Below are 24,187 nucleotides of genomic sequence, written 5' to 3'. Positions count from 1 at the left end.
TAGTGGCCATCATCGAGCCATCATCCATAAAATTTGTTTAAAGTATTTTATTTCGAACATGAACTTTAGAAGTCGACAAGACGTCGTACCCTCGTGTGTAATTTCCGTCATACCAAATGCATTATACTTATGCATAATGACTATAATGTAGCAAATTTATGTTCAATAGTTCCAATACTATATTAACTTTATTATCACAGTGAATTAATCAGTGACCGAATTATCAAACTTAAAGGTAATAAGAACATTATTTGTGTTCTCTCGTTGGACTTTTACGATATTTAAGTTTTTAACAAGCGTCAAGCAAGTTACGAGTATGTAAATTATTAATGTTTAAAGGCTTTAAAGTAAAGCACAAAATTGAAACTGCTGAACTACCGAACGTAGCAATCATGTATTCAGAGGGGGGGGTGTTAAAATATTTATGATACATGAATTAAAAATACATTATTTTATTATTATTTTAATGATAAAAAATGATTCTACTTTAAACATTTCTGGGGGGTTTGAACCCCTAACGGCCATAACACTCCTCCAGTATACGGGCCTGGAACGTAGGTACTAGTACTAGGTAGTAGCATAGATTAAATATACTTATATATATATATTTAATCTATGGTAGTAGGTACCTATATTTTGGTCTTTGATATGTAATGCCGTTATGTGCATTGTGCACGGATTAATACTAGTATTACTCTATAGTCTATGATGTATATACGTCCATAATGAACAATAAAAGAAACGGTTATCTGATAACCGTCAATCGGCATAGATAAGAGATAACATGCCAATATTAACAATATGTGAGATGATAAATAAGGATTTTACAAACCACCGAAGTAAACAAATTGTTCATAGTTCAGTTCTTATTCTTTTTTAATTTTTATGCACAATATGAAATTATATTATTTATTATCGTTCCTCTTCTGTGTGAATTTCTTGAACATACATGTGTGTCAGGTAAGTACGTTAGATAAAAAAAAATATCAATTATCATGCATGAAAAGTCACACCCAAATTTTTTCATAGGCAAATCATTCGAATAATTGGGCAGTTCTTGTTGATACATCAAGGTTTTGGTTCAATTACAGGCATGTGGCAAACGTTTTGTCCATTTACAGAAGTGTCAAACGTCTTGGTATACCAGATAGGTATGAAAGTATTCATAACAAATTAAAATTTAATTTCGGTTCTAATACTATTATGCATTTATAGTCAGATAATATTAATGGTTGCTGATGATATGGCCTGTAACCCTCGTAATCCTAGTCCTGCGACTGTATTCAATAATGCCGATCAACAGCTTAATGTCTACGGGGACGACGTTGAAGTTGATTTTAGGGGCTATGAAGTAAGATTATTTTCAGTTTTAATTCTATTATTTATTTTTTTATTTTTTATTTTAACTTTTGAATTTTTAGGTAACGGTCGAAAACTTTGTACGTTTATTAACAGGTCGGTTACCTCCTGATACACCTCGTTCAAAACAATTGCTTACTGATGAAGGTAGCAACATCTTAATATACCTTACTGGTCATGGCGGTGATGGATTTCTAAAGTTTCAAGATTCTGAAGAAGTTACCAGCCAAGAATTAGCTGATGCTCTTGAACAGATGTGGCAGAAAAGAAGGTAATTAGAAATCACCATGTATATTATAATTTAATATCATTATAAAGTGTGTTATTTATTCTTAGATACCATGAAATATTCTTTATGATTGATACCTGTCAAGCTTCATCGATGTATGAAAAATTTTATTCACCAAACATTCTTGCAATGGCTAGTAGTTTAGTTGGTGAAGACTCTCTTTCGGTAAAAGATTTAAGCATAATATTTTATTACAGAAAAATTAAAAACAATTATAATATAATCATTTTTAACTATCTAAAAACTTATTTCATGTTTTATATTTCAGCATCACGTAGATCCAGCAATTGGAGTGTATATAATAGATCGTTATACATTTTACGCATTGAAATTTTTAGAGAATGTTAAACTGAAGAGTCGTATTAGCATGAAGAGTTTTGTAAGTTTTTTATTTTACTCAGTATATTATAGTTATTATACTATATTATTTATAACACTTTATTTACAATTTTTAGCGATATATGTGGCATATAATTTAATATTTTATTCTTATATCAAATGTGTATGTGTATAAACTGAAAAGCATTTTTATCATTGATTAGCAATAGTGAATGATTTATTTTATGTCTATAGTAAATAATTTTTATTATTTTCAATTTATAGTTTAAATAAAAAATACTCATATTTGAATCGATCATATTCACTTTTAATACTTATATAAACTTGACATTTGATGACATAGTATTAACTATAATTTATTTTATTTTCCAGCTGGGTGTTTGTCCTAAACAAGATTGTATTTCAACTGTAGGAGTACGAATAGACTTATTTCACAGAGACCTGGCTAAAGTTCCAATCACAGACTTTTTTGGATCTGTTAGACCAGTTGAATTAACCTTTGACTTTTTAGATATTTCAAACACACCATTATAGAAAATATTTGTAAATACTGTTCTGTGTAAAATTATTGATAATTGTATTTAACTTGTATATAATTTCAAGTGTTTTATTCCATATTTGTGAGCAGGTTATTTCATAATATTTTATATATTGCTACATCATGTTATAAATACTTTATTTATTATTTTTTCATTATAAAATATTTATACTTTCAATTGTCTACAGCAAGAAAATTAAATGAAAATACAATTTCTGATCTCATAATAATTACTGTTTTTTTTTCATTAACAAACACTAATAAGTAATAATATTAAACTGTAAACTTTAAACATACAGAATTACTTGATAAACCAATTACGTTGTCCATATTTTGCTGGTGGTCGCTCTTCTTCTTTAAAGTCTTTAAGACCAACAGGCAAATCACCAAACACTTGTTGTTCTTCAACTGGAGGCTTTGGACGATTTCCAGTGTAGACACGAGCTTTACAAAAAAAGCCATGCTCGGGTCGCTCAATGCCCATTTTTTCAAACACACACTTGTCATATACTGCTTGTGTCTTACGACATGGTTCAAAATCCAAGCGATTACTAGATTTGTCAATGCAGTTGCTATAAATTTGAAATTCGTCAAAACAATTGCCTTTCAGTTTCCTAAAGAATTCAAGTGCACAGCTAGTGACCGCCTTGCCCTCATTCAAGCATTTACGTGGATCATTAGTTTCTTGCTTACACATCATAAATTCATCATTTACATCCAGACAATATTTTCCTAAACACAAATAATACACACACAACATAAAATTATCCACGCATAATAATGATAGTAAAAAAAGTTACCAAAATGATGAGCAGCGGCACGGAGACCTGGCGTACTGATGGGTACTTCTTCCACTGTCAGTTCTTCGAATGTCGGCAACTCATGGTCGTTTGTTACAACCATATTTTCGAATATTATTATACAATCCAAGTACAAATTATTGAAATAGATTTATAAAAAATAAGTAAAAATCATAGAAAATTCAAAATAATAAAAATTACAATATTATATTCTTATCAAATACCTTTGAACGAGATCGGACAATCTAGACAGGAGTTCCAAACGTTGGTTCGTCAGCTGTTATTCAATTTTCTAACTACAGATAATATGGAATAATTGTTGATAAGATATTGAAAACCGTAATTTACTATCAAAGAGGATGAACATTTCTCCGCGCTTTGGTTTGTACTTGAAACAATTTTTTTATTCACTTCTGTAGTTCGTGGTAGTTGTATCTCCTATACTCCTCTAGTCCTGTAGTCCTGTGCTCAATGTGCACGTTGATTATGTAGAGTAAACAGTGTGAACGCTAATTTTTTTTTTATCAAGTACGGCAAATACACGTTTATTTAAACGGCATTTTCCAAAATCTTTTTACCATTCCTTCACATTGAACTTGTCTGTGTATTACCGTTAATGAGCGATTGATATGATATTATGTGAATTGTAAGTCGATCATCACTTATTCACCCTGTTCTATATACCGGCATAAGTACCGCCCAAATTACGATGGACGATGTAGAAGTCCCGTTTAAGGATCTTCTTGAACATGAATATCCAGAAGTGTATGAGTATTTAAAAAATGCAGTGCGAATGCTAGAACGGCAACAAAATTTGCTGGCTATGTTAAAGAACATTAAGAACAACAGTTCGATCGACTTCAAGGTAATATTGAATTGATGTTGTATATCATACACTTATTTAAAGCTAAATTAAAAAAGAAACACGTAAATATACCTATTTAATTGTTATTTTTTTTTAAATAGAAATCAGACATTAAAACTGATGGTTTTGACCAAAACACTGAAATAGTTAAAAGTACAAAGAAAGATAAACTTGAAGTTAAAAATCAACTAAGTGAAAATTCTGGTGATGTAGTAGATAATGTAAGTATATTAAGTATATTGTTTTAATATTTAAGAAAATTAATGAAATAAATATAAAACTGTAAAGTATATAAATTATAAAGCAAATAAAATATTGGTTTGTATAATAGTTCACGTAGAACGTCTTCTATTGAATTTAATATATTGTAAGAAAATATTAGTAATTTCTAATAGCACTTGATACATTTATTATGTGTAAATGTTTATTTTGAGAGAGAGAGAAAATTTTTATCCCAAGTTAGTTAATACAGTATAAAAGTGTTTGTAGTATAACTTACAATGTGAAATTTTAATCTGGTGAATCCTTTATATTTACTAATTGTTTGATAATTTTATTTTACACAACTACTAAATTTACCACTAACAGGTTTCAACCTTTCACTATTGATCACCGTAGCTTGTATTATTACTTATTAATGCTATACTTGATTATCTATATTTCAATAATAATTTAAAATCAATTTTGATCTTACGTCACCTACATTTATTTTACTATAATTTTATACCTTAAGATTAATTGTGTGGAATATTTCCTAGTCTATTTCAAACCATATCTCCTAAGTAGACTCAGAATTTTTTATTCTTACCTATTTTTATCAAGGCTTTACAATTATAATTTGAGTAAGGTTTATTGAAAATGTATAATATTATTTAGGTATTAGTGAATACTTTACACATAATGACAAATTTTGGAAATATTTATTTTATTTAAATAACAAAAAGGTAATATACAAATATACATATATATTAAAATATGTATAAAAATACAGTAGATTCTCAATAATCTAGCAGATATCAAACTAGAGGACTGTCAGATTAATGGAGGTTTACATAAAAACGCAGTTTTACTTTTAGAATTTTAAACTTAAATTTATTTTATTAAATCATATAAATAATACATACATACTAACTTATTACTGTGTAGAAATAATCTTTTGATGCTACTAGTCTTAAAAAATTATCAGTTTTAGATTCTGAGCAGAACGAGGTATGTATTAATTTTACAATGATGTATGTTTTTATTGTCCGAGGACATGTTTTAAAACAGTATAAATGCTACGATTTTTAAATTCATAAATTTTTCTGTTTGGAAAGTAAAATTAGTTGGTATTTAGGAAAGAAGGGGTGTAAAAAGTAAAAAATTTCCAACATTTTTCTTAATTATCTGAATAAACATACAAAAAATTAAGGTTTCTATTAGTGTGATTTATGTATGATTTCTATCATGACCATTTTTCAAATTGATATATAGATCAACAATAATTGATAAATAATTTCAGAAAACTAAATAGTGAATATAGTACTCTGGGGTTCCTTAGCACATAAATAATAGTATAACTAATGGTCTAATTATTTTTACTAATTATATAAGACTTAGTTTACAATTTGTTAATTATTATAAAATAAGTAGAAAATTCATAATTTACATAAAAAAAATCGAGTTAAAAATCGAAAAAATTATTTTTTGTAGAATCATAATATATTGAATAAACAAAAATTAAGTTATTTCCCTAAAAAATTTAATTGTATAAAAATATCTTATTTTAATGTTTATTTTGAAATTAAAATTTGGTATCTATTCATAAATCATAAGTATTTCATACCTATATTATTTACAAATGTAAACCCATAAATACTTTTGATTATTTTAATTTCTTTTCAAATTATATTGATAAAGAAAGATACTGTTATGTTTTAAACTTATTAGCAGGGCTCGAGACTTTATGTGCTTAAAATCTTAACAATATGCGCATACATACGCACCAAAAAATATCAATCTATGCGCTTTAATATGCATTTATTTTTAATTAAAAATACATACTTATTCAAATTTAATTTAAAAAAAACATATGTTGTACATATTACTAAAAATGTATATTTTATACATACTATATTATTAAAAAAAAAATGTCAAACTGTTGAATGGGAGGTCTATGGATTTTTCAACACTCAGCATCTTCTATATCTAGCAATTACAATTTTTATGTATTAAAATATAATCATTTTATAATTATAATTATGTACTTATCTGCATTAGGTAAGTAAAAATAATATTGTCTTCAGAGCTAAAAGTAAAATGGGTTCCCTGTAACGCTATTGATTATCACCTTATTGGTATTATTGCCGACAAAAGCATGTAGATAAAATTGATTAATTTACTAAAAATATGATTTAAGAGTAAATAATCAAAAATTATTTTAAATATGCAATAAAAATCAATAATCTTAAAAATATGCATTTGTAGAAAAGAATTCTAAAATATGCAAACATATGCACAATAAAATTTTAAACTTTAACTCTAAACACCACAACACAAATTTGTACCGGATCAGATTTATTTTATTTACTTCCTGAACAAATATGCAAATGCATAAAGTCCCGAGCCCTGCTTATTAGTAAGGTGCAGGGATGTAGCCGGGGGGGGGGTCCATGGGGTTCGGACCCCCCCCCCGAAATGTCATCGACGAAATTTTTTTTAGAATCTGAGTTTTACAATGATGTTTTTTTTGTACTCGTAAACCTAATAATTAATAATATGTTATGGAAAAAATTACAAAATGATACTGAAATCATCTTGGTGTGATGAAAGATATTATTAATTTATTCAGGAATAATGCTTTAACCGGAAATTCCACTTTAGAACTTATTCCAGAAACCAAAAAAACACGTTTACTTGGCTTATGTAAAACACGTTTTATTGAACGACACGAAGCAGTAAATGTTTTTGTAGAGCTTTTTGAACCAATTATAGTTAGTCTGCAAAATATTCAAGAAACAGATCGTGCAATTTCAGCAAAGGCTTGTTCAAAATTTGGCAGCTTTAGAAAAAAGTTGTTTTATAATTTCATTACTTGTCTGTGAAAATCTTTTAAGTTTCACTCTACCATTGTCACCTTATTTGCAAAGCCCTAAACGTGATCTTTCATCTGCTGTTGATTATGCTAAACATATTATAAAGAGGCTGAAACATATTAGACAAAATTCAAATGAATCGTTTACACAAATCTTTCAAGAGGCTAGTAAATTATCTAAAATGTATTTTGATACTGAAATTAAAATTCCACGTACTACGAATAAACAAAATTATAGGGATAATTATTCATGTAATTCACCAGAAGAGTATTATAAAATATCTGTATTTTTACCGTGTTTAGATGGTTTTATTTTACATCTCGAAAATAGGTTTGAACAGAATAATGAAATTTTATCGTCAATAGAAATATTGTTACCAAAATTCGCTTTAGAAAAAAACGTCGAAAAACTAAAAAATCTCACCATTTATTTTGAAGATAAAATTAGTGAAAAAAATATAGCAAGTGTGAAAAGTGGAAACCCCTACAGATATTATGGCTATTTTAGACTCGTGTGATTCGACTTTTTACCCAAATATAAACCATTTGTTACGAGTTTTGGTTACCCTCCCAGTATCTACAACTGAAGTTGAATGATCATTTTCAACTTTAAAAAGAGTAAAAACACTACTTCGAAACCAAATTGGAAATGACCGTTTAACAGGGCTAACTCTTTTATCCGTTCATTGGGAAATATCAGTTTCACCAAAATACGTGCTGAATATAATGGCAAAATCAAAAAGAAAATTATTATTATAAATTATAATTTTATTACATATATTATGTTATATTTTAGGTATACCTACATTTTTTTTTATTTATTATTATACAATAATTATTATTTTATATTTATATATTTCATCTATTAAATTACAATAATATTTTTTATAATTTTTTTTTTTACAATACATACATAATATATAGCATTCTGTAGGCCATTACGAATTTAATGTTTACTTAATTAATTAATAAGAATGGATATAATTACTTATTATTATTATTATTTTTTTTTTTTGACTTGACCCCCCGAAATAAAATCCTGGCTATGTCCCTGGTAATGTAAAAAAAATCCCTTTTCTTAGATTACTGTTTAATATATATTATATGAAACTTAATTAATTATTCTCATTATTATAGATTAAAAAGTTGGAAAATGATAAAAAATCTGAAAATGGAGAAGTTGATAACCCAGGAAAAACAGAATGTGAAATTAAAGAAGAAGGAGAATGTAGTGAAGATGAAGAAAAATCTAAAGATCAAAAACAAGTAAATCAATATAGTTTGGGAGAAAGCCGTTTTATTCTAGAAGAAACAACTGGAATGTATTATGATCAAGTGACTGGTTACTATTATAATTTAGTAAGTTTAATTTATTTTACTAGGTACTAACATTTTATGCTTATTTTAATATCATAAATAACTATAGAATAGTTATAACTAAGATCATATAGTTATTATTCATGAAGCTATTTTATATTTACATGAAGCACAGAATATTAGTAACAAATATCTGACCTAGACAAAAACATTGCACTTAATAATGATAGTTATCCAGTGGTATAGTTAAAATTTTGTTCTAGGGGAGGGGGATAAATAATTCATTGGAGTAATTGGAGTACAAGTCGGCACATTAAACATTAAAAAAATAGGCTCTGGGTGGATCTATCCCCATTACCCCCCCCCCCCCACACACATAACTATGCCACTGTAGTTATCCCATATTTACTTAAAAGATTGATGGGATTGAAGGTTTTTAGGTATCTAATAGTGAAATGATTACGATTTTTAAATAAATAATTAATTAAAATTTCAAATTTTATTTAAAAAATTTAAGTTAGTCAAGTTAAAATTTTAAAATTAGATAAAAATAAAAGTAACTTATTAAGTTAAAAAATCAGTTTTTCCATTTTTTTTAACTGAATACTTACAATCAAAATCAAAGCAAAATAAGCAAATTTGTTGAAAGTATAAATAAATACACAAAAAATTAATACTTTTTTAAAAGTGTGATAGAGTTTTGAATAAAATCAGTGATCTATTCATGAATATGAGATGGACTGCTTAATACATGCACGTATTGAACATCTAATTCAAATACTCAGGTCAATAATCCTTCATGTATTTTAAATAAATTTATAGTTTATATGATAATAAATTTAAAAAAAAAAAATTCAGAATACAATATTTGAGACTTATATTAGTATTTTTAATTACAGGATAATGGATTATTTTATGATGGAAACCAAGGGTGTTATTATTACTTTGATGTAATTGCACAAAAATATAGATTACATTCCCAAGTTCACTCAGATACAGTTAAATTATCTTCTAATGTGCTCAATATAGAGAAACAAAAACATAGCCAAGACGTACCTGGAAGTATTAGTGAGGTCAGTGATTCAGAAAATTCCGAAGATAGTGGTAATTTAATTATTAAAGATGACACAGAAGAAGATACTGAAACAAATGAAAAAGAAATTAAAGATATCACTATAAAAACTATTGAAAAGAAACCTAATGATTGTCAAGAAGTGAAAGAAGAATTAAATGTTGAAAATAAAGCTATTAAAGATGAAAAGGAAGCAGTGAAATCTGAAGATTGTCCATGTCCACCTTCTACTTGTGAAGTAATTATTTATTTATGTTAGAAATTATTTAAAAGTTATGTTTTTTATTATATTTTAGATTTTAGACAAGCGTTATTTGAATTTATTGCAATATACAAAGTTATTGCCAGCGCCTAAGAATATAGTTCACAAATTAACACCTGATGGGGTAAACCATACTGGTAAGCCATTTGAAAAATTGGCACAACAACTAACTTACGTAATTTGCAGAGTAAAGCAAAACAATATGCACAAATAAGAAATTGGTACACAGTCAAGCATCAACTAACTGCAATTGAATCAGAAATTGTTCAGTATGACAATCTAGTTTGGGATCGAATTGAACAATATCTATGTCAAAATAAGAGAGATGATAAAAATTCAAATTGGAAATCGTACAAAGAAGTTAAAGCTCACCTTTCTGATACTCAAACTAAATTGATTAAATCAAGTAAATATTTTAGTTCTGAATTGTATTTTTGCAAAGGAAAATATTTTTATTCTATACTAATTTAAAATATTTGTTTTGTATGGTTATAGAAGTTGTTGGATGGCCTCCATGTATACGTATTATAATAACAGAATCCAAAGCATGCAATTCATTGGTTGGTAAGCTATTTTTAATTACATGTCCTGGTGGAACAATAGGACGTTCAACAAATCGAGATGTAGTAGTACCTGATGATAATGTTAGCAAGGTTAATAATCATAATATTATTTTCACTAAATAAATAATTTTAATAATATTGAAATTAAAAATTTAATTGTACAACTATTAATAGATTAAGAATTTTTTTTTTTTTTTTAGTTACACGCTGAAATATCATTTATTGGTAATGTAAACAAAGTTGGTAGAGGTCATTATATTGTGAAAGATAAAGGTAGTACAAATGGCACATTTTTGGATGGTAAAAAACTTCCAAAGCACTCGTCTTCAAGTGAACCTCGTCATTTAGTACATGGTAGTGAACTTACTGTAGGTGATACAAAACTATTGTGTCATATTCATGATGGCATGGAAACGTGTAATTTGTGTGAACCTGGTATACAAGCTCCTCCGCCAGAAGAAAGTATGTATACATTTATATTATTTATAAATTATAATAGATAATAGAAAATTAATTATTTTTATAAAACAAATAATTTTAGTATTTTTTAAAATGTGAAAATAATCAACTATTGTAACTATATTCTATACATGATACGTCTAATGTCTATACTGACTATACTCTATACTAAGGTGGTCAACAATTAAGTTAATGCGAATTAACTGCTTCATATAAACGTAGTAAATATGTTACAAATGAGAATAACTGCTCTGGTGCATACAAATGAATCACTGAGCAAAGTTCGGACCCTCTAAGCCAGGGGTCGCCAACCAGTCGATCTTTCTAGGACTATAGGTTGATCGTTAAAAAATTAATTTTACCATTATCGGTCGATCGCGTAATAAATAATCGGTTAATGTTGACTGCTATATTGTATTCTAGGAATTTACCATAATGCCTCGGCTACAATAAATAGTCAGAATTATTGTCAGTTTCAGTTTTTAACTCGACTGTCAATTTATTAGTCGTCACGTGCAAGTGTGCACCTTTTTTCAGACCTTTTTTTTTTTTTTTTGCTCATAAAACAAATCTCTTCCTAAAGACCTAAATTCTCCTAGATGTCGATCACCTGGGACTAAAAATTTCAAATGTAGCTCACTTGTTTGAAAAGGTTGGCGACCCCTGCTCTAAGCCATAGATTCTTTACTTTTGTTGGGCCATGGACCCCTTTTAAGGATAAAATATAATCACGGACTCCCTCCAAAAAAAATATATATATAAATCATTCATTCTTAACCTTAATAATTTATGTATAAATATATAAATTAATTGATATAATATTAATTTTAAATATATTTTAATGATAGTAAATCTAAAACTTAATACTACAAATACTATATTAAATGATTGTGAATAATCACTTTTTCTTATAGTCAAAAACAAATTTTAATGTGACATTTGCTGTTGTTTTGATTCCAATATTGCCTTGAAATCTTGGACTGTATTTATTTTTGGGTTATTAAAAAAAAACTAACAGCCACTCCGTGGACACTGGACACCCCTGAGTAACCATCTATAGACCCCCAGTTAAGAACCTATGCTTTAAGCAATGTCTAATTGTTCTGTGGTAGGAAGGTATGTGTAAATTTAGACCGGTTTTTGTCCAATGCCTGGTCTTATTTGGAATAAAGTATATTGTAAATAGGTATGTAACTAATTATTTGCCTATTTTGAGAATTATGTTTACATTTAATAAATATCCTATAAATAAAAATGTATTACATTGTCATTTTAATTCTGCTAAGATATTTTAGGTAATTAATTTGCTAATATTAAACGCTTTCATTATAGAGATTATAGATAGCTAGAATCTATAAAGCTCACATAAATGTTTTTTTTACATACCTACTAAAAAGTCTATATATAATTGAGAAATATATTAGGTATACCATTACCTATAGTTTATTTATTTAATATTTTTATTTTATGTTAAGGATTTTAAAATTAAATATAAAAGTAGCATAAAAGTAAATGTTACCTACAATTCAAATATTTTTTTAAGGTGTTAAAAATGTTGTACCACAAAAACGTAAATTTGATGATGAATTAAAAAGTTTAAAAGAAAAATATGGATTACTTGGTTGTGAACCACCAGATGCTGTATTGCCAAAGGGATATAAAGATAGAGCTGATAAAAGAAGAAAAACTGTTGGATCTCAAAATGCAAATGAGAAAACTGAAGTTGCTTGTGTAACACAGTAAGTTTTCATAATTAATTAAAAATTTACTTTGGTTATTTTGTTGTAAATATTTCTAAAAAATTAAAATGGTTTTCATGTTAGAATTTAATAAGTGAAATTGTAAAATTATTTTTAAACAATTTAATATGAAAACGAAAAAATATTTTAAACATATATAATATTATATTTCATAATTCATTTTAACAATAAAATTATATTTTAATTATAAATCTTAACAAAATTCTTTATACTCTAATTCACAATTAAATAAAAATTATTTAATTTATTTTAGGCCAATTCCTACAAAAAACAAAGGTTTCAAATTATTAGAAAATATGGGTTGGACACCTGGAAAGTCTTTAGGATCTAATAATTCTGGGATTAAAGAACCTGTAAGTATTATAATATTAATTATATATATATATATTTTTAAAGATCATTAATTTAAGTATATATTTTGCTGATTATGATGATATTTTATTCATTATAAATTATTTCTAGAAATCATTAATAATTCTGATTCTTTTAGCCAATGTTAAATAATCACAGTTTATTAGCATTGATGTTTATTTATTTTCAATTTTATAAATGTATACAATAACTAGTTTGTATTTTTATCTATCTATGCCTTTATTATAGTCAATGATGATTTTTCTAAACATACTTTAAAACAGAATTGAATCTACGCAAAGATCAAACTGTTTGATTTTTAAACAATTCTTAGTGGACAATAGATAAGTCTAGTAGGCATGTTGCAAGAGTAGTAAATTACACGGATTTATTAAATGCAATAACAAAGTTAAATATAAAACTAAATAATGTGCTTGTACGCCGCTTGCTATATTACATTTTGTACATTAAAAGTTAAAATTTCATCATAGTTTACAAAAACCAAATGCTAATAGATAAAACAATTGATTGATTTTAAATTTTTGTAGAAGCATAAGTTACTTAATAATGTAGATTAGTAAATTTCAATAATATTATAAAATCTTTCAATTTTGACTGCTTTGATAAATTATTGTTTATGATTACTATTTATTAAGTTATTTATATATTTTCCCGAGAAAAAAGTGTATTGTTATTATTGTGTAAAATATTTTAACAATGACTGATTTTAATATTTTACGGTTACATATACAGTAGTTTATTGGTAAAATATAAATTTGCATAGTTGTATAATACATTGTATTATATTATTAATATCTATTAAAGACAACAGCAATGAAAATTCTAACACTATTTAAGATGATAAATCTATCTTGAATGTGGTTTATGGTCTAGAGTCTAGACTTGCAGAACTGTTTCTCATATTATAAAATATTCATTTTCAGTACATTTGTAATCAGTTATGTTTGAATATATTTGTTCACTACTTAAGCAAACATTTATGCATAAAACCCTTAATCCATTCCCAGTTTCTTAGTAAACCTCTTGATTGTAATAACTATTATACATTTATGAACGTACATGTCTTAATGACCTGTTTATTCAATTGACCGATTAAACTGAATACCATGAGTGTTTAGATTACTTAAAAGTTTGAACTTCTTAAAGTATTATTTATCTTTCTATATATCTAATCATAAAATAAGTTCTAAGTTTAAAAACAAAATAATGAATATTAAATGTATACAAATAATTATTTACTATTTGTAAACTACCTATAATGTTCTTATTTGTTTCAATATTTAATTGGAATTATTATACTGATGTTATAAACTGTTCCTAAATAGAAAAATAAAACCAAAAGAATTTTTATTAATTTTATAATTTTTTTATATTTCGAACATTTTATATTAAATTAAGAGTAAATTTCTATTATTTATTTATTTTATATGGCAAGCTTTAGAAGTTAGTATTAGTAGAAGGTCCTAATAGTAACATATACATTGCAATTGGTATGCTTTATATCAAGTATATTTATTTTATTATCTATGTTTTTTTTAGATTTCAATGGATGTTAGAGATGAAAAAATGGGACTTGGGTTTTCAACTAATTTTAGTCAACCTGAACAACCCAAGGCAAATATTTTAATTAAACAATCAAAAATACGTTTTAACTTTGGTAATAAAAGTAATATGCCAATAAAAACGAATCGTATACATTTTACTGAAGGTAATGCTCTAAAAGCTTATGAATATTAATATTGTATGTATATTAAGATTTTAATTATATATGGATAATATACATCATTTTAATTAATGTTCTTCATATTTTCTTAACCTTTTTAAATTAAAAATAATTATTATATTTGATTGTTTGATATTTATTTACAGATGAAACATCAGAAGAAGAAAAATAATAATTATATTTTATGAATCAGAGGGTCAATGAATAGAATTATGGAAAGAAGTATTATTTCAACATTAAAGTTTATATTTAATGATATAAAATTGGCTTTATGATGTACAGTTTTTATTTAATATTCCAAGTTCCAACTATATTATTGAAATACATAAGATAAATATGAATATTTTTTTCATTTAAAGATAACGTAAGCAATAACGTATTATATTTTAATACATTTTACCAATACTAAATAAGAATATAATTTATTAATAAAATTAAATAATAAAGTTCTTAGATAATTAAAAAATAATTTCTAATATTTATGCTATATTCTCTATTTAGTGAATTACATTTAAAATTTAAATATAGTTTACTTGAAATGATAAATAATAATAGCTACTTTACTCTTTATATATTTTTTTTTACTCTTATATACATCTGAAAATGTATTTTCATTATTCAGACAATATTCTGAAATCAATTTAAATTTTAAATTCTGTAAACTAAATAGAAATGTAAAAGAATTGCCCAGATTGTTTTTAATTCTCATATCAGATAAATTCTGAGAAAAACTCTTATGGTACTATAGATTGGCTGTTAATATTTTGTGAGAAAAATATACTTTATTTTTTTATTGTAAAAATTTTATTCAGTTTTTATTTTATTATAAGAGCAGTACCTTTAGAAAATATTATAATTACTTTAATAATAATAAAGGTTATGATGCCCCTGCGGCCTGCATTTTTATGACCTTAATTAATGTACTTATAAGTGCAATGTATTTCGTTTTGATATGGAAATTACTACAAGGTCACGGTATAGAAGATAACTAGAAGTTATACTAAAAGTCTAATACTATACTAGTGACAAGGTTTGCAAATATTATGCATACAGCTTGGTAGGTAATAGGTATACTAAGGTATAGTAACTAAGTGTTGTCGTATACGTCATGCAATGGCTTGACGTATAGAATAGGTAGGTATCTCGGTCTCCTAACAACTGACCACGATAACGAGTACTAGAAGAGAAATCAAGTATTATAGTGTCTTGCTATTTTTTACTAAAGTGTTTCCTCGCTACAAACGCTTTGGTGCGTACCTCGATATGAGAAAAAAACAAATACCTAGTTATTAATCGAAACAAAATAAATATATAATAGCACAATGAAACAATAATTAAAAGATATTAAAATAAACATTTATTGTTAGCCGTACACACCACGACAGCCCGATCGAGCGTTCTTGTCATCGCCGTCGACAATTTCATTATTCATTTTTATTGAATCGGCATTTATTGACTCCTGCTCGGCGCTCCGTAAATAAAATTATAAAATAATATTTCGTTATAAATACAACATTACAACAGCAGTGTTATAAATCAAGAATCACTTGCATTGTGGATAAATAAGCGATGGATAAGTAAATATTTTTTCGTAATATAGGTACCTATAAGTTTTTTTTACCTATGCGGATGCCGGATATACTCCTGCAGTTAGATAAGTATGTAGAAATTTTTTTTTTTTTGTTATTTGTTACACCTACTTTACAGTTTATTGAGTAATGAGTATAGATTATTAAAATTATAATATGTAATCATATTTTTATAGTTTATGATGCTGATAAACTAAGGTAATGGTCTGTAAAAAAATGGTAGTTTTATTATATTACAATATTTATTTATTTTTTATATTATATAAGTAGATCACCTGAAAAATGCTTAGATTAGGACCACAAGTTATTTATAAATATTTTTAAAGCTACCGAATGATTGACAATGTTAGGTACCTATACTTTTTTGGCTAAATAATAAAATTGAGAACAGAAGACTTAAAATTCATAAAGAACTCAATAATTTAGCACGTTGAAGTTTTCTTGACTAAAAATTTAAGTATGATGAAAAATAGTAATAACGTATTAATATATATTGTTAAGATAATTTATAATAAAATAAAATATAAATAAAATGTGTAGAATTGTTGAATATGATGGTCAAAATCATATTTATAAATAACCTATATTATTATTATTATTATTATGCCAATAATTCCTGGATAACGTAGGTTCTAAATATTTTAACAAATAACTGGACTTTGTACAAGGTATATTTATTTTTAATGTTTACTATTTTGTATTTTTTTTCGGTAATTATTATTATTATTTTTTTTTACCTTGTTCTACTGTAGTTCATTAACTCTAAAAACGTATATTCAATTTCTTCATGACTTAAGAAGATGAAAAAACGACTTATAGACCATTTTGCTGCAAGAGGTCATAAAACTTTTTGTATGCATTTCAAAGTTGATTTTCGCTACTTATTTAGACCACCATTTTTTCAAAAAAATAATTAAATATAGCAACATTGCCAACATTGAGAAAATAAAAATAAATTTAACGTCTTCAACTGTTTCATTAAAAATTCCGTTCTCAATTGTATTTTACTGTTTTTTATAGTCACTAAAAAGTAAAAATACTCGATTTGAAAACGCATAACTTCAGGAAGTTTAGTTGCTATGATTCTTACGTATTTCTTGCATTTATTTTATTATTTTAAAGTTCCATGACAAAATTTATTAATTTAATATCTTACTTAAATTTAATGGACTACCAAATTAAGTTTAAGGTGTTATTAGTTAACTGTTTATTAATTAAATGTTTAATGATTGTTTATGTAATCCGTCATTAGTCTATTAAAATATAATCATTATTTAGGCACTTTTTGAGTAAGTATTTTACATTTATTATTAATTTTATTTCTAGGTTTAACTGTTTTCATAAAATCAAAAATTGTATTAATTTATTTCATCTTTATAATGTTGATCTAAAAAAATTGCATTGGTTATCAAATGAAGGTTACTTGTATTTACATACTACTACCTAGTAAAAAAAAAATGTATAAACATAAATGTATTGGTAACAATTCACGAAAAATAAGAGGAAGTCTCTTGGCAGTGTGCTGTATGCAGTATGCCTGTAGGTACATTAGGTTTCGAGTATAGGTGGTACCTCATCATTGAGTATGCATACAGGTGCATATAGATGTGTTAAATATGTTTACTATTCAGTAACAAATTATTGTAGGTATATGAAAAATAATTCTGAGCAGATTCTGATATGTTAGCCTGTATTTCTTAAATACCTAGGTACCTAATTTATAATTTATTTATATAATTATTTAGTATTTATAATTAGACTTAAGTAATACAGTGATGTTAGAAAATGACTGAAAATTATCGGACAAACTTACTGCCGGATTTGTTATAAGAAAACCCTAAAGACATTTAGAATGCTGCTGAATTTGTCTTTTAATTATAATGTCCACCAGATAAAACTTTTATACTTAAAAGGGATACTAGTCAGTTGTCATGGAGGGGAAAAGATTAAAGAATATTGTGTAACAGTCACAGTAAGAACCAATACGATTGGTACCTACTGAAAGATTGAAACTCCTTGTGATTCAATAATCGAAAAACAAAGACATTTCAAGAAGAAAAAAAGGCGGAACTGTTTCCAGTCACGTAGCTATAGGCATAGGCATATACTTAGTAAAAAAGCTTGATGGACGTTATCCGTTATCCACTGTGACTGTCTATGAAAATTGGATTTTCAACTTGTATAAAATAATGTTTCATTATCAGTGGAGAAAAGTACTTCACTTTGTCAATAATTGCTCTGTGCATCCTATAACTCTTTTGCGTGAACTGAGGACAATATGGGTGGTTAATCTGCCATCAAACACGACATTAAACTGCAGCCAATTGACTAAAGCGTTAAAAAAAAAACACATAAAACATCATTATCGGAGAAGACATGTGTAATACTGCTACTGTTTTCGTAAAGCAGGTTTTACAATAATTAAATTTTCTTATTTTATTTTTCATATTCTTATTTTTAACCATGTTCTCGATTTATTTGTTGAACCAGTCGGAGAAGAAAATATTAACAATTTTTTCTGAAGCTCGTGGAGTCAAATTCCAGGATGTAATGGTAAGTAGTAATAGCATTTTTTAATTATAACAATAGAATAAGTACTTTTTTTAAAAACTCCAATGAATAATAATATGTAGGTATATCTAAGTATATTTAATACTAAAAATATATTGAATTCGAATACAATAAAATAAAATTTTTTCTATAGTTCGAGTTTTTAATAGTTTTTTTTTGTCTCTGATCGATTCGAATTATCCGCGAGAGTTTCTTCTGTATATATATATATATATTATAATTTATACATCACGGTTCACGAACTGACATAAATATATATAACCGCGTGTACAATAAGCTTTATCGTAATGTGTCGTCGTCGTCGTCGGTTGCAGCGTGGTGTAGAGCATATTTCCTCGAGGGCGGGGACGCCGGGGACTGCTCATTCGGGCGGCAGACGACATGAATAATGATTGCCGCCGTAAACGCACTTACTATATATTATGTACACGCGTATATATGTACTGTTTATACTATATGTACATGTATATGATCTCGTGTCACACGTATATAAGTCTAGACCAGTTCGGGTGGTCGGCGAAGGTGTGGCGAGGGGTGTAGCGTATAGAAAACACGGCCCCCCTCGTCTATATATACACACACCGTGGGACTGAGGTGAAAGAATAACTCCCACTTACATCAGGTGTGCCCATATACATATATATTATATAAAAACACAAACTTTTGCTTTCGAAAGCTCTCACGCGCCCGACCGCCATTAATCACCCGCTGCGGTCTCGCACTCTCGCCGCGTCTTCTTTATACATACAACATCATCTATACGTCTCGTCTATATAATACTATACGCGCCGCACGTCTCGGACGGCGCGCGAGTCCGCGACCGCTTCGAACGGGACGGCCGCGCCATCATTAATATTATCGGCAAAGCGCCGCCGCCGAATTTATGCAATTTATCAACGCGGCCCCGGACACATATAACATATAATATATTATGGTGCTCTGATCGATTTACGCGCTTGACAGTGACCTACACCAATTAATTTTCGTAAAACCGAGGCGCCGCTGCCGCCTCGAACGGACCGCTCCTCGACGTACTTTTCAACCACCCACCCCGCAGAACGTGGTCGAAATCCCCGTCACCGACGCTCTTGACGGAATGTTTTATATATACAATTTAATATATTATTAGGCAACGCACATTAAATTATATTGAGCGTTCGGGGCGGCCTGCGGCCGATGACGCGGAAACGGTCGAATTTGGTAGCTATTTCTATATAATATGATACTACCCATCGGAAATTTAATACAATACTCGTAAATCAGAATCGCAAGAGCCTACATTATTATATATTGTATTTGATATGGGTTTAATATTTAAGTATTTGTGAATGTTGTACTATCGACCCGTCTAAGACCTACGTTTGAACACAACGGTATGTTGATATTATTTATCCGTGTAATAAACGTATTTCATTATTGTAAATTATTTTGTACTCGACAAATCGAAAGCAAAATGTTTATCATCGTTGATATAATTTAAATGAAGTAAAAATATTGTTAAGGCGAACTTAAGCTATTCCACTAGTTGATTTCATACTTCTGCAGTGATGAAGTACATTTAAAGTGTAACTTTTTATCATTATTTTAAACCCTGTGGTTGCAAAATGGTATAGAATCAGTAAAATTATTGTAGATATTATGTGTGAGTAAGTCATACAATTTTTTTTCTATATTTGTTTAGAATTTTTTATAATATTATTGCAATTAAATTTATTTTTGAATATCGAATAAAATCAAGAGTTTAAGGCTTAAGTTATAATAAATCATAATCCTATATTGGTTTCTGGAGACTAACCCTAAATCTTAATCGATTACTTAATAAAAATGACCGAATTTCATTTGTGATACGTAGATACATTTGATACATGTTTCATCGTACGTTTATGATCAATTATTTTCTTATTCTTAACTGTATAAATATTATTTTATGCTAGCTGACCTTTTTATTACTAATACTATTACCTAGATGAATACGAAATATTATATGGGTATAATACATATATATTTCAAAACCAATTATATTTTTATTAATAGATAATGAAAATGTAGTAGCAAAGTAAATCTAGTGCTTTTCATAAGAAAATATTTATTTATTTTTACTTATGGTTATGTTTAATGGTTGCATTATTTTAATAATTATTATGTTTATACTATTATACTATATTCATAAAACATAAATTATAATATACGTACCTATACGTAATTATTATATTATTATTGGAACATTATTATGAATTCATAATAAAAACCTTAGGTACTTAATGTTTGGCTTAATAGATATAAAATGTTGCTGTATATTTAGCTAACTTCGATTTTAAATGCCTGTCTACAACAGTTTAATTATTTGTGATGATAAATATAAAATTAAAAAAAATTGTTCGACAAATTAATACTAGGTATTCTACTGTACAGTATGTGTCTGAGGGTCATTGTAATGGACATATTAAATTGTATTTCAATCAGGGGGCGATTGTAAACTCTCCCAATGGTAAACTCTCCAGGGTCTACTCCAGTAATACCTGACGGAAACATGTAAACTCTTTCGGGTCTTCAGTAGTTCAGTACTACTTATTTAATTTAATAAAAATCATAAAATAAATCTAATATAAATTTAAGTTTCATTTAAAAATAGTCAATCATATAATAATAATAATAATCTAAATTAATGCTTTTATAGCTGCTATGAGCTATAATATTATGGTCAAAATACAATAAAAGATAAAAATTCATAAAATAAAAATGTTTAAATTTAATTTTTTTTTTTATAATAGAAACACACAGATTTTAAAAAACTTATATGGTATCTACTTCTAATCTAATATTGTTTGAGATTTAGCTTTTTCCTTATTTTTTATATTACAGTTTTTACTAGTTTTGTTTAATTTATTGCAACTTTGAATTTTAATGTATACTTATCTCAGCTTGAAAATGTTGACCCGGGAGAGCTTACTATTTTTAAAAATCGGGAGAGTTTACCATCGTCCCAATCAGAGGAACGTATCGCATACGTTTTGAGGGGTTTAACCCCCTCCCATCGAAAATGAATAGGTAGTTGTGTAATTAATTTATATCAATCATTGATAACTACAGTCTACAACGACGGGACGGTGACCGATTTTCTGGATTAGTGGCGTCGATAAAATATTGACGTGATTACAAAAAATTATGACTTAAAGTTATTTTATACTTACTAGGTATAATAAAGATTATTTACTGATATACTGTCCTATTATCTCATTACCTATAAAGTAGAGAAATTCAGAAACATTTGTTTAGACTGTGTTCGTCGTTAGATATTGACAGTACAATATGATTTATTAAATCATTATTCTCATGCGTTGTGACTTATGATTTAATAGTGAATTTTAAAATGTAATTATTAGTTAAAAAAATGTATTTAAAAATTAAAAGAAGTAAAGGTCAATCATCATTATTTGGTTTTGGTGTTAAATAAATTAAAAATAATGCAGAGAATGAAAATGAGTCAGACAATATTCATGATATTGCAACTAACAACGATGTACTAAATATCCGCAAACATAACTAGAGACAAATATCAGCGAATTATTTGAAAATAATTCATTAGATAATGGGTTATTGTTATCAATTTCTGATAGTACTGACGGAAATAATACGATGTTTAAAAAAATCCTTGGACATCATCAGATGCATTATGTAGATTGCTGTGTTATACTTGCCAATAATATAGTCGGTAAAGGGAGGGACATCTTGTATAAAAGAGCGTGCTGGTGATTCAACGTTTGTTTGTGTTCTTTAAAGTACTTGTATGTTCTTATTGTGAATTTTTATTGTTTAGAAATTGTTAAATTAAGAATTTTTAATAATTTAAATAGGCGAATAGATGAGAGGTATAGTCTTTTTCTTTCATTTGATATAAGTAGGTATTGGTTTTCTCTATCTATACACTGCAGTCTGCAGTTCATATCTATATTTAAAGGTTTTATGGTTTATGATTAAATCGAGGTTTGAGTGTCCAATATCTAATACACCTACTTATTACTTATGTAATTATGTGTAGAAATGGCTCGTTTTGGAAAAATATTTGATGATATTGTAAGTTGACATATTTTGCTCAAACGCACAGTGAATATCTGTATTTCACTGAGTGTTTTGACACAATAATTTCACAGAAACATGATTATCTTGAATTATGTTACACAATTGTACATGCAGGGATATTCATATTTTTATAAAATATATTATGAATAATATCGTATTGTATTATAGAATAACTGGAGATTAATTGTATAAAATAATATGTTATAGGTATTTTAAAAACTTGAAGTTTTGAAATTTTAAACTGTCAGGGTTTAATTAAGTTGAAAGTTGCATAAATTAAACGTAAAAAGTGATTCATTAAAACTTATTTTAGAGATTTATTGCTTTAATATAGTTTTGCTATAATACAGTTAACAACCAAGAACTTATATAAAAAATATTACTTTGGCTGTTTTGAATTTATTATATTTTGGTTGTAAAAAAAAAGTGCTAATTATTTTTATTTGCTATTCATTGGTACACGCTGCATTCTTGACGGCACTGACCTATCCACACACACCACTTATTGTTTATTTTTGAATCCATATTTGGTTTCCAATATTTTAAAACGTATACAATACACTAGAATAATAATAAGTTCGTTATTCTTTTTTATTAGTTGATTTTGTTAAAAAAAAAAAACAACAAATGATTGGAATAGTGCCAACAGTTATTATTAACATCTGATTTGTTTCGTATGCAGAATTGCTCACTTAAACGTATTCTGAGTGACCTTAGCTGCTTGCCTTGTTTAGTGTATATAGTTACTAAAATAATTAAAATCTAGAATTCAGAAAATCAGTACATAAAAATTAAAATAATTTAAGGAACCCTAAACTGTTTAGATAATTTATAAGTATCTTTTATCTACATAAAAATTATAAAATAGTATTTCTTTTCTTTTTAAATCGTCTAGGATTTGTACTGTATGTTGTCCTTTTACTTAAAGTCTTAAAATATAACGTGTACAATACCAATGGTTAAAATAATACGAAATAAAATATATAATTATTATAAACATTTTATTTAAAAAAAATTGAATGTATCGTTATTCAATGCTAAAATAATTAAATAGATTATAAATTATATTTTATTTGAAGAAATAATGTCGTTGGAAAAATTGAAAAGTTAATATTCTTGATTTACATATGTAATTTAAATAATCTAGACTCACTAT

General features: G+C 26.9%; 3 protein-coding genes across 3 annotated transcripts; 2 read left to right on the top strand and 1 right to left on the bottom strand.

Annotated features, from left to right (window-relative positions):
- Positions 1 to 682: 682 nt before the first annotated feature.
- Positions 683 to 2,755, top strand: LOC132919719 (putative GPI-anchor transamidase). Its single transcript, XM_060981512.1, has 7 exons — positions 683 to 960; positions 1,030 to 1,151; positions 1,216 to 1,351; positions 1,422 to 1,630; positions 1,696 to 1,813; positions 1,917 to 2,027; positions 2,360 to 2,755. The coding sequence occupies exons 1-7, from the start codon at positions 886 to 888 to the stop codon at positions 2,519 to 2,521; spliced, it is 933 nt and encodes a 310-aa protein (XP_060837495.1). The 5' UTR covers positions 683 to 885; the 3' UTR covers positions 2,522 to 2,755.
- On the bottom strand, positions 2,647 to 3,556 carry LOC132919720 (NADH dehydrogenase [ubiquinone] 1 alpha subcomplex subunit 8). Its single transcript, XM_060981513.1, has 2 exons — positions 3,326 to 3,556; positions 2,647 to 3,257 (listed from the first exon to the last, which is right to left on the bottom strand). The coding sequence occupies exons 1-2, from the start codon at positions 3,426 to 3,428 to the stop codon at positions 2,827 to 2,829; spliced, it is 534 nt and encodes a 177-aa protein (XP_060837496.1). The 5' UTR covers positions 3,429 to 3,556; the 3' UTR covers positions 2,647 to 2,826.
- A 127-nt stretch (positions 3,557 to 3,683) lies between these two features.
- On the top strand, positions 3,684 to 15,132 carry LOC132919716 (angiogenic factor with G patch and FHA domains 1). The gene is made up of 12 exons (XM_060981510.1): positions 3,684 to 4,190; positions 4,292 to 4,411; positions 8,401 to 8,622; positions 9,480 to 9,890; positions 9,949 to 10,038; positions 10,101 to 10,320; positions 10,410 to 10,567; positions 10,678 to 10,939; positions 12,480 to 12,675; positions 12,950 to 13,049; positions 14,608 to 14,776; positions 14,938 to 15,132. Exons 1-12 carry the CDS (start codon positions 4,035 to 4,037, stop codon positions 14,961 to 14,963), a joined length of 2,130 nt encoding a protein of 709 aa, XP_060837493.1. The 5' UTR covers positions 3,684 to 4,034; the 3' UTR covers positions 14,964 to 15,132.
- Positions 15,133 to 24,187: the final 9,055 nt, after the last annotated feature.

This window comes from Rhopalosiphum padi, chromosome 2 (genome assembly GCF_020882245.1).
Source record: "Rhopalosiphum padi isolate XX-2018 chromosome 2, ASM2088224v1, whole genome shotgun sequence".
Lineage (NCBI taxonomy): Eukaryota > Metazoa > Arthropoda > Insecta > Hemiptera > Aphididae > Rhopalosiphum > Rhopalosiphum padi.
The sequence above is the reverse complement of the archived record's forward strand: the minus strand, read 5'-3'. Positions and strand labels throughout refer to the sequence as shown.

Coding starts and splice junctions, on each gene's coding strand:
- LOC132919716 (XM_060981510.1), top strand. CDS start 4,035: ATGGACGATGTAGAAGTCCCGTTTAAGGATCTTCTTGAACATGAATAT. Junction 4,191..4,291: donor ACAGTTCGATCGACTTCAAG/GTAATATTGAAT, acceptor TTTTTTAAATAG/AAATCAGACATTAAAACTGA. Junction 12,676..12,949: donor GAAGTTGCTTGTGTAACACA/GTAAGTTTTCAT, acceptor AATTTATTTTAG/GCCAATTCCTACAAAAAACA.
- LOC132919719 (XM_060981512.1), top strand. CDS start 886: ATGCACAATATGAAATTATATTATTTATTATCGTTCCTCTTCTGTGTG. Junction 1,152..1,215: donor CGTCTTGGTATACCAGATAG/GTATGAAAGTAT, acceptor ATGCATTTATAG/TCAGATAATATTAATGGTTG. Junction 1,352..1,421: donor TTGATTTTAGGGGCTATGAA/GTAAGATTATTT, acceptor TTGAATTTTTAG/GTAACGGTCGAAAACTTTGT.
- LOC132919720 (XM_060981513.1), bottom strand. CDS start 3,428: ATGGTTGTAACAAACGACCATGAGTTGCCGACATTCGAAGAACTGACA. Junction 3,258..3,325: donor TGCCGCTGCTCATCATTTTG/GTAACTTTTTTT, acceptor ATTTGTGTTTAG/GAAAATATTGTCTGGATGTA.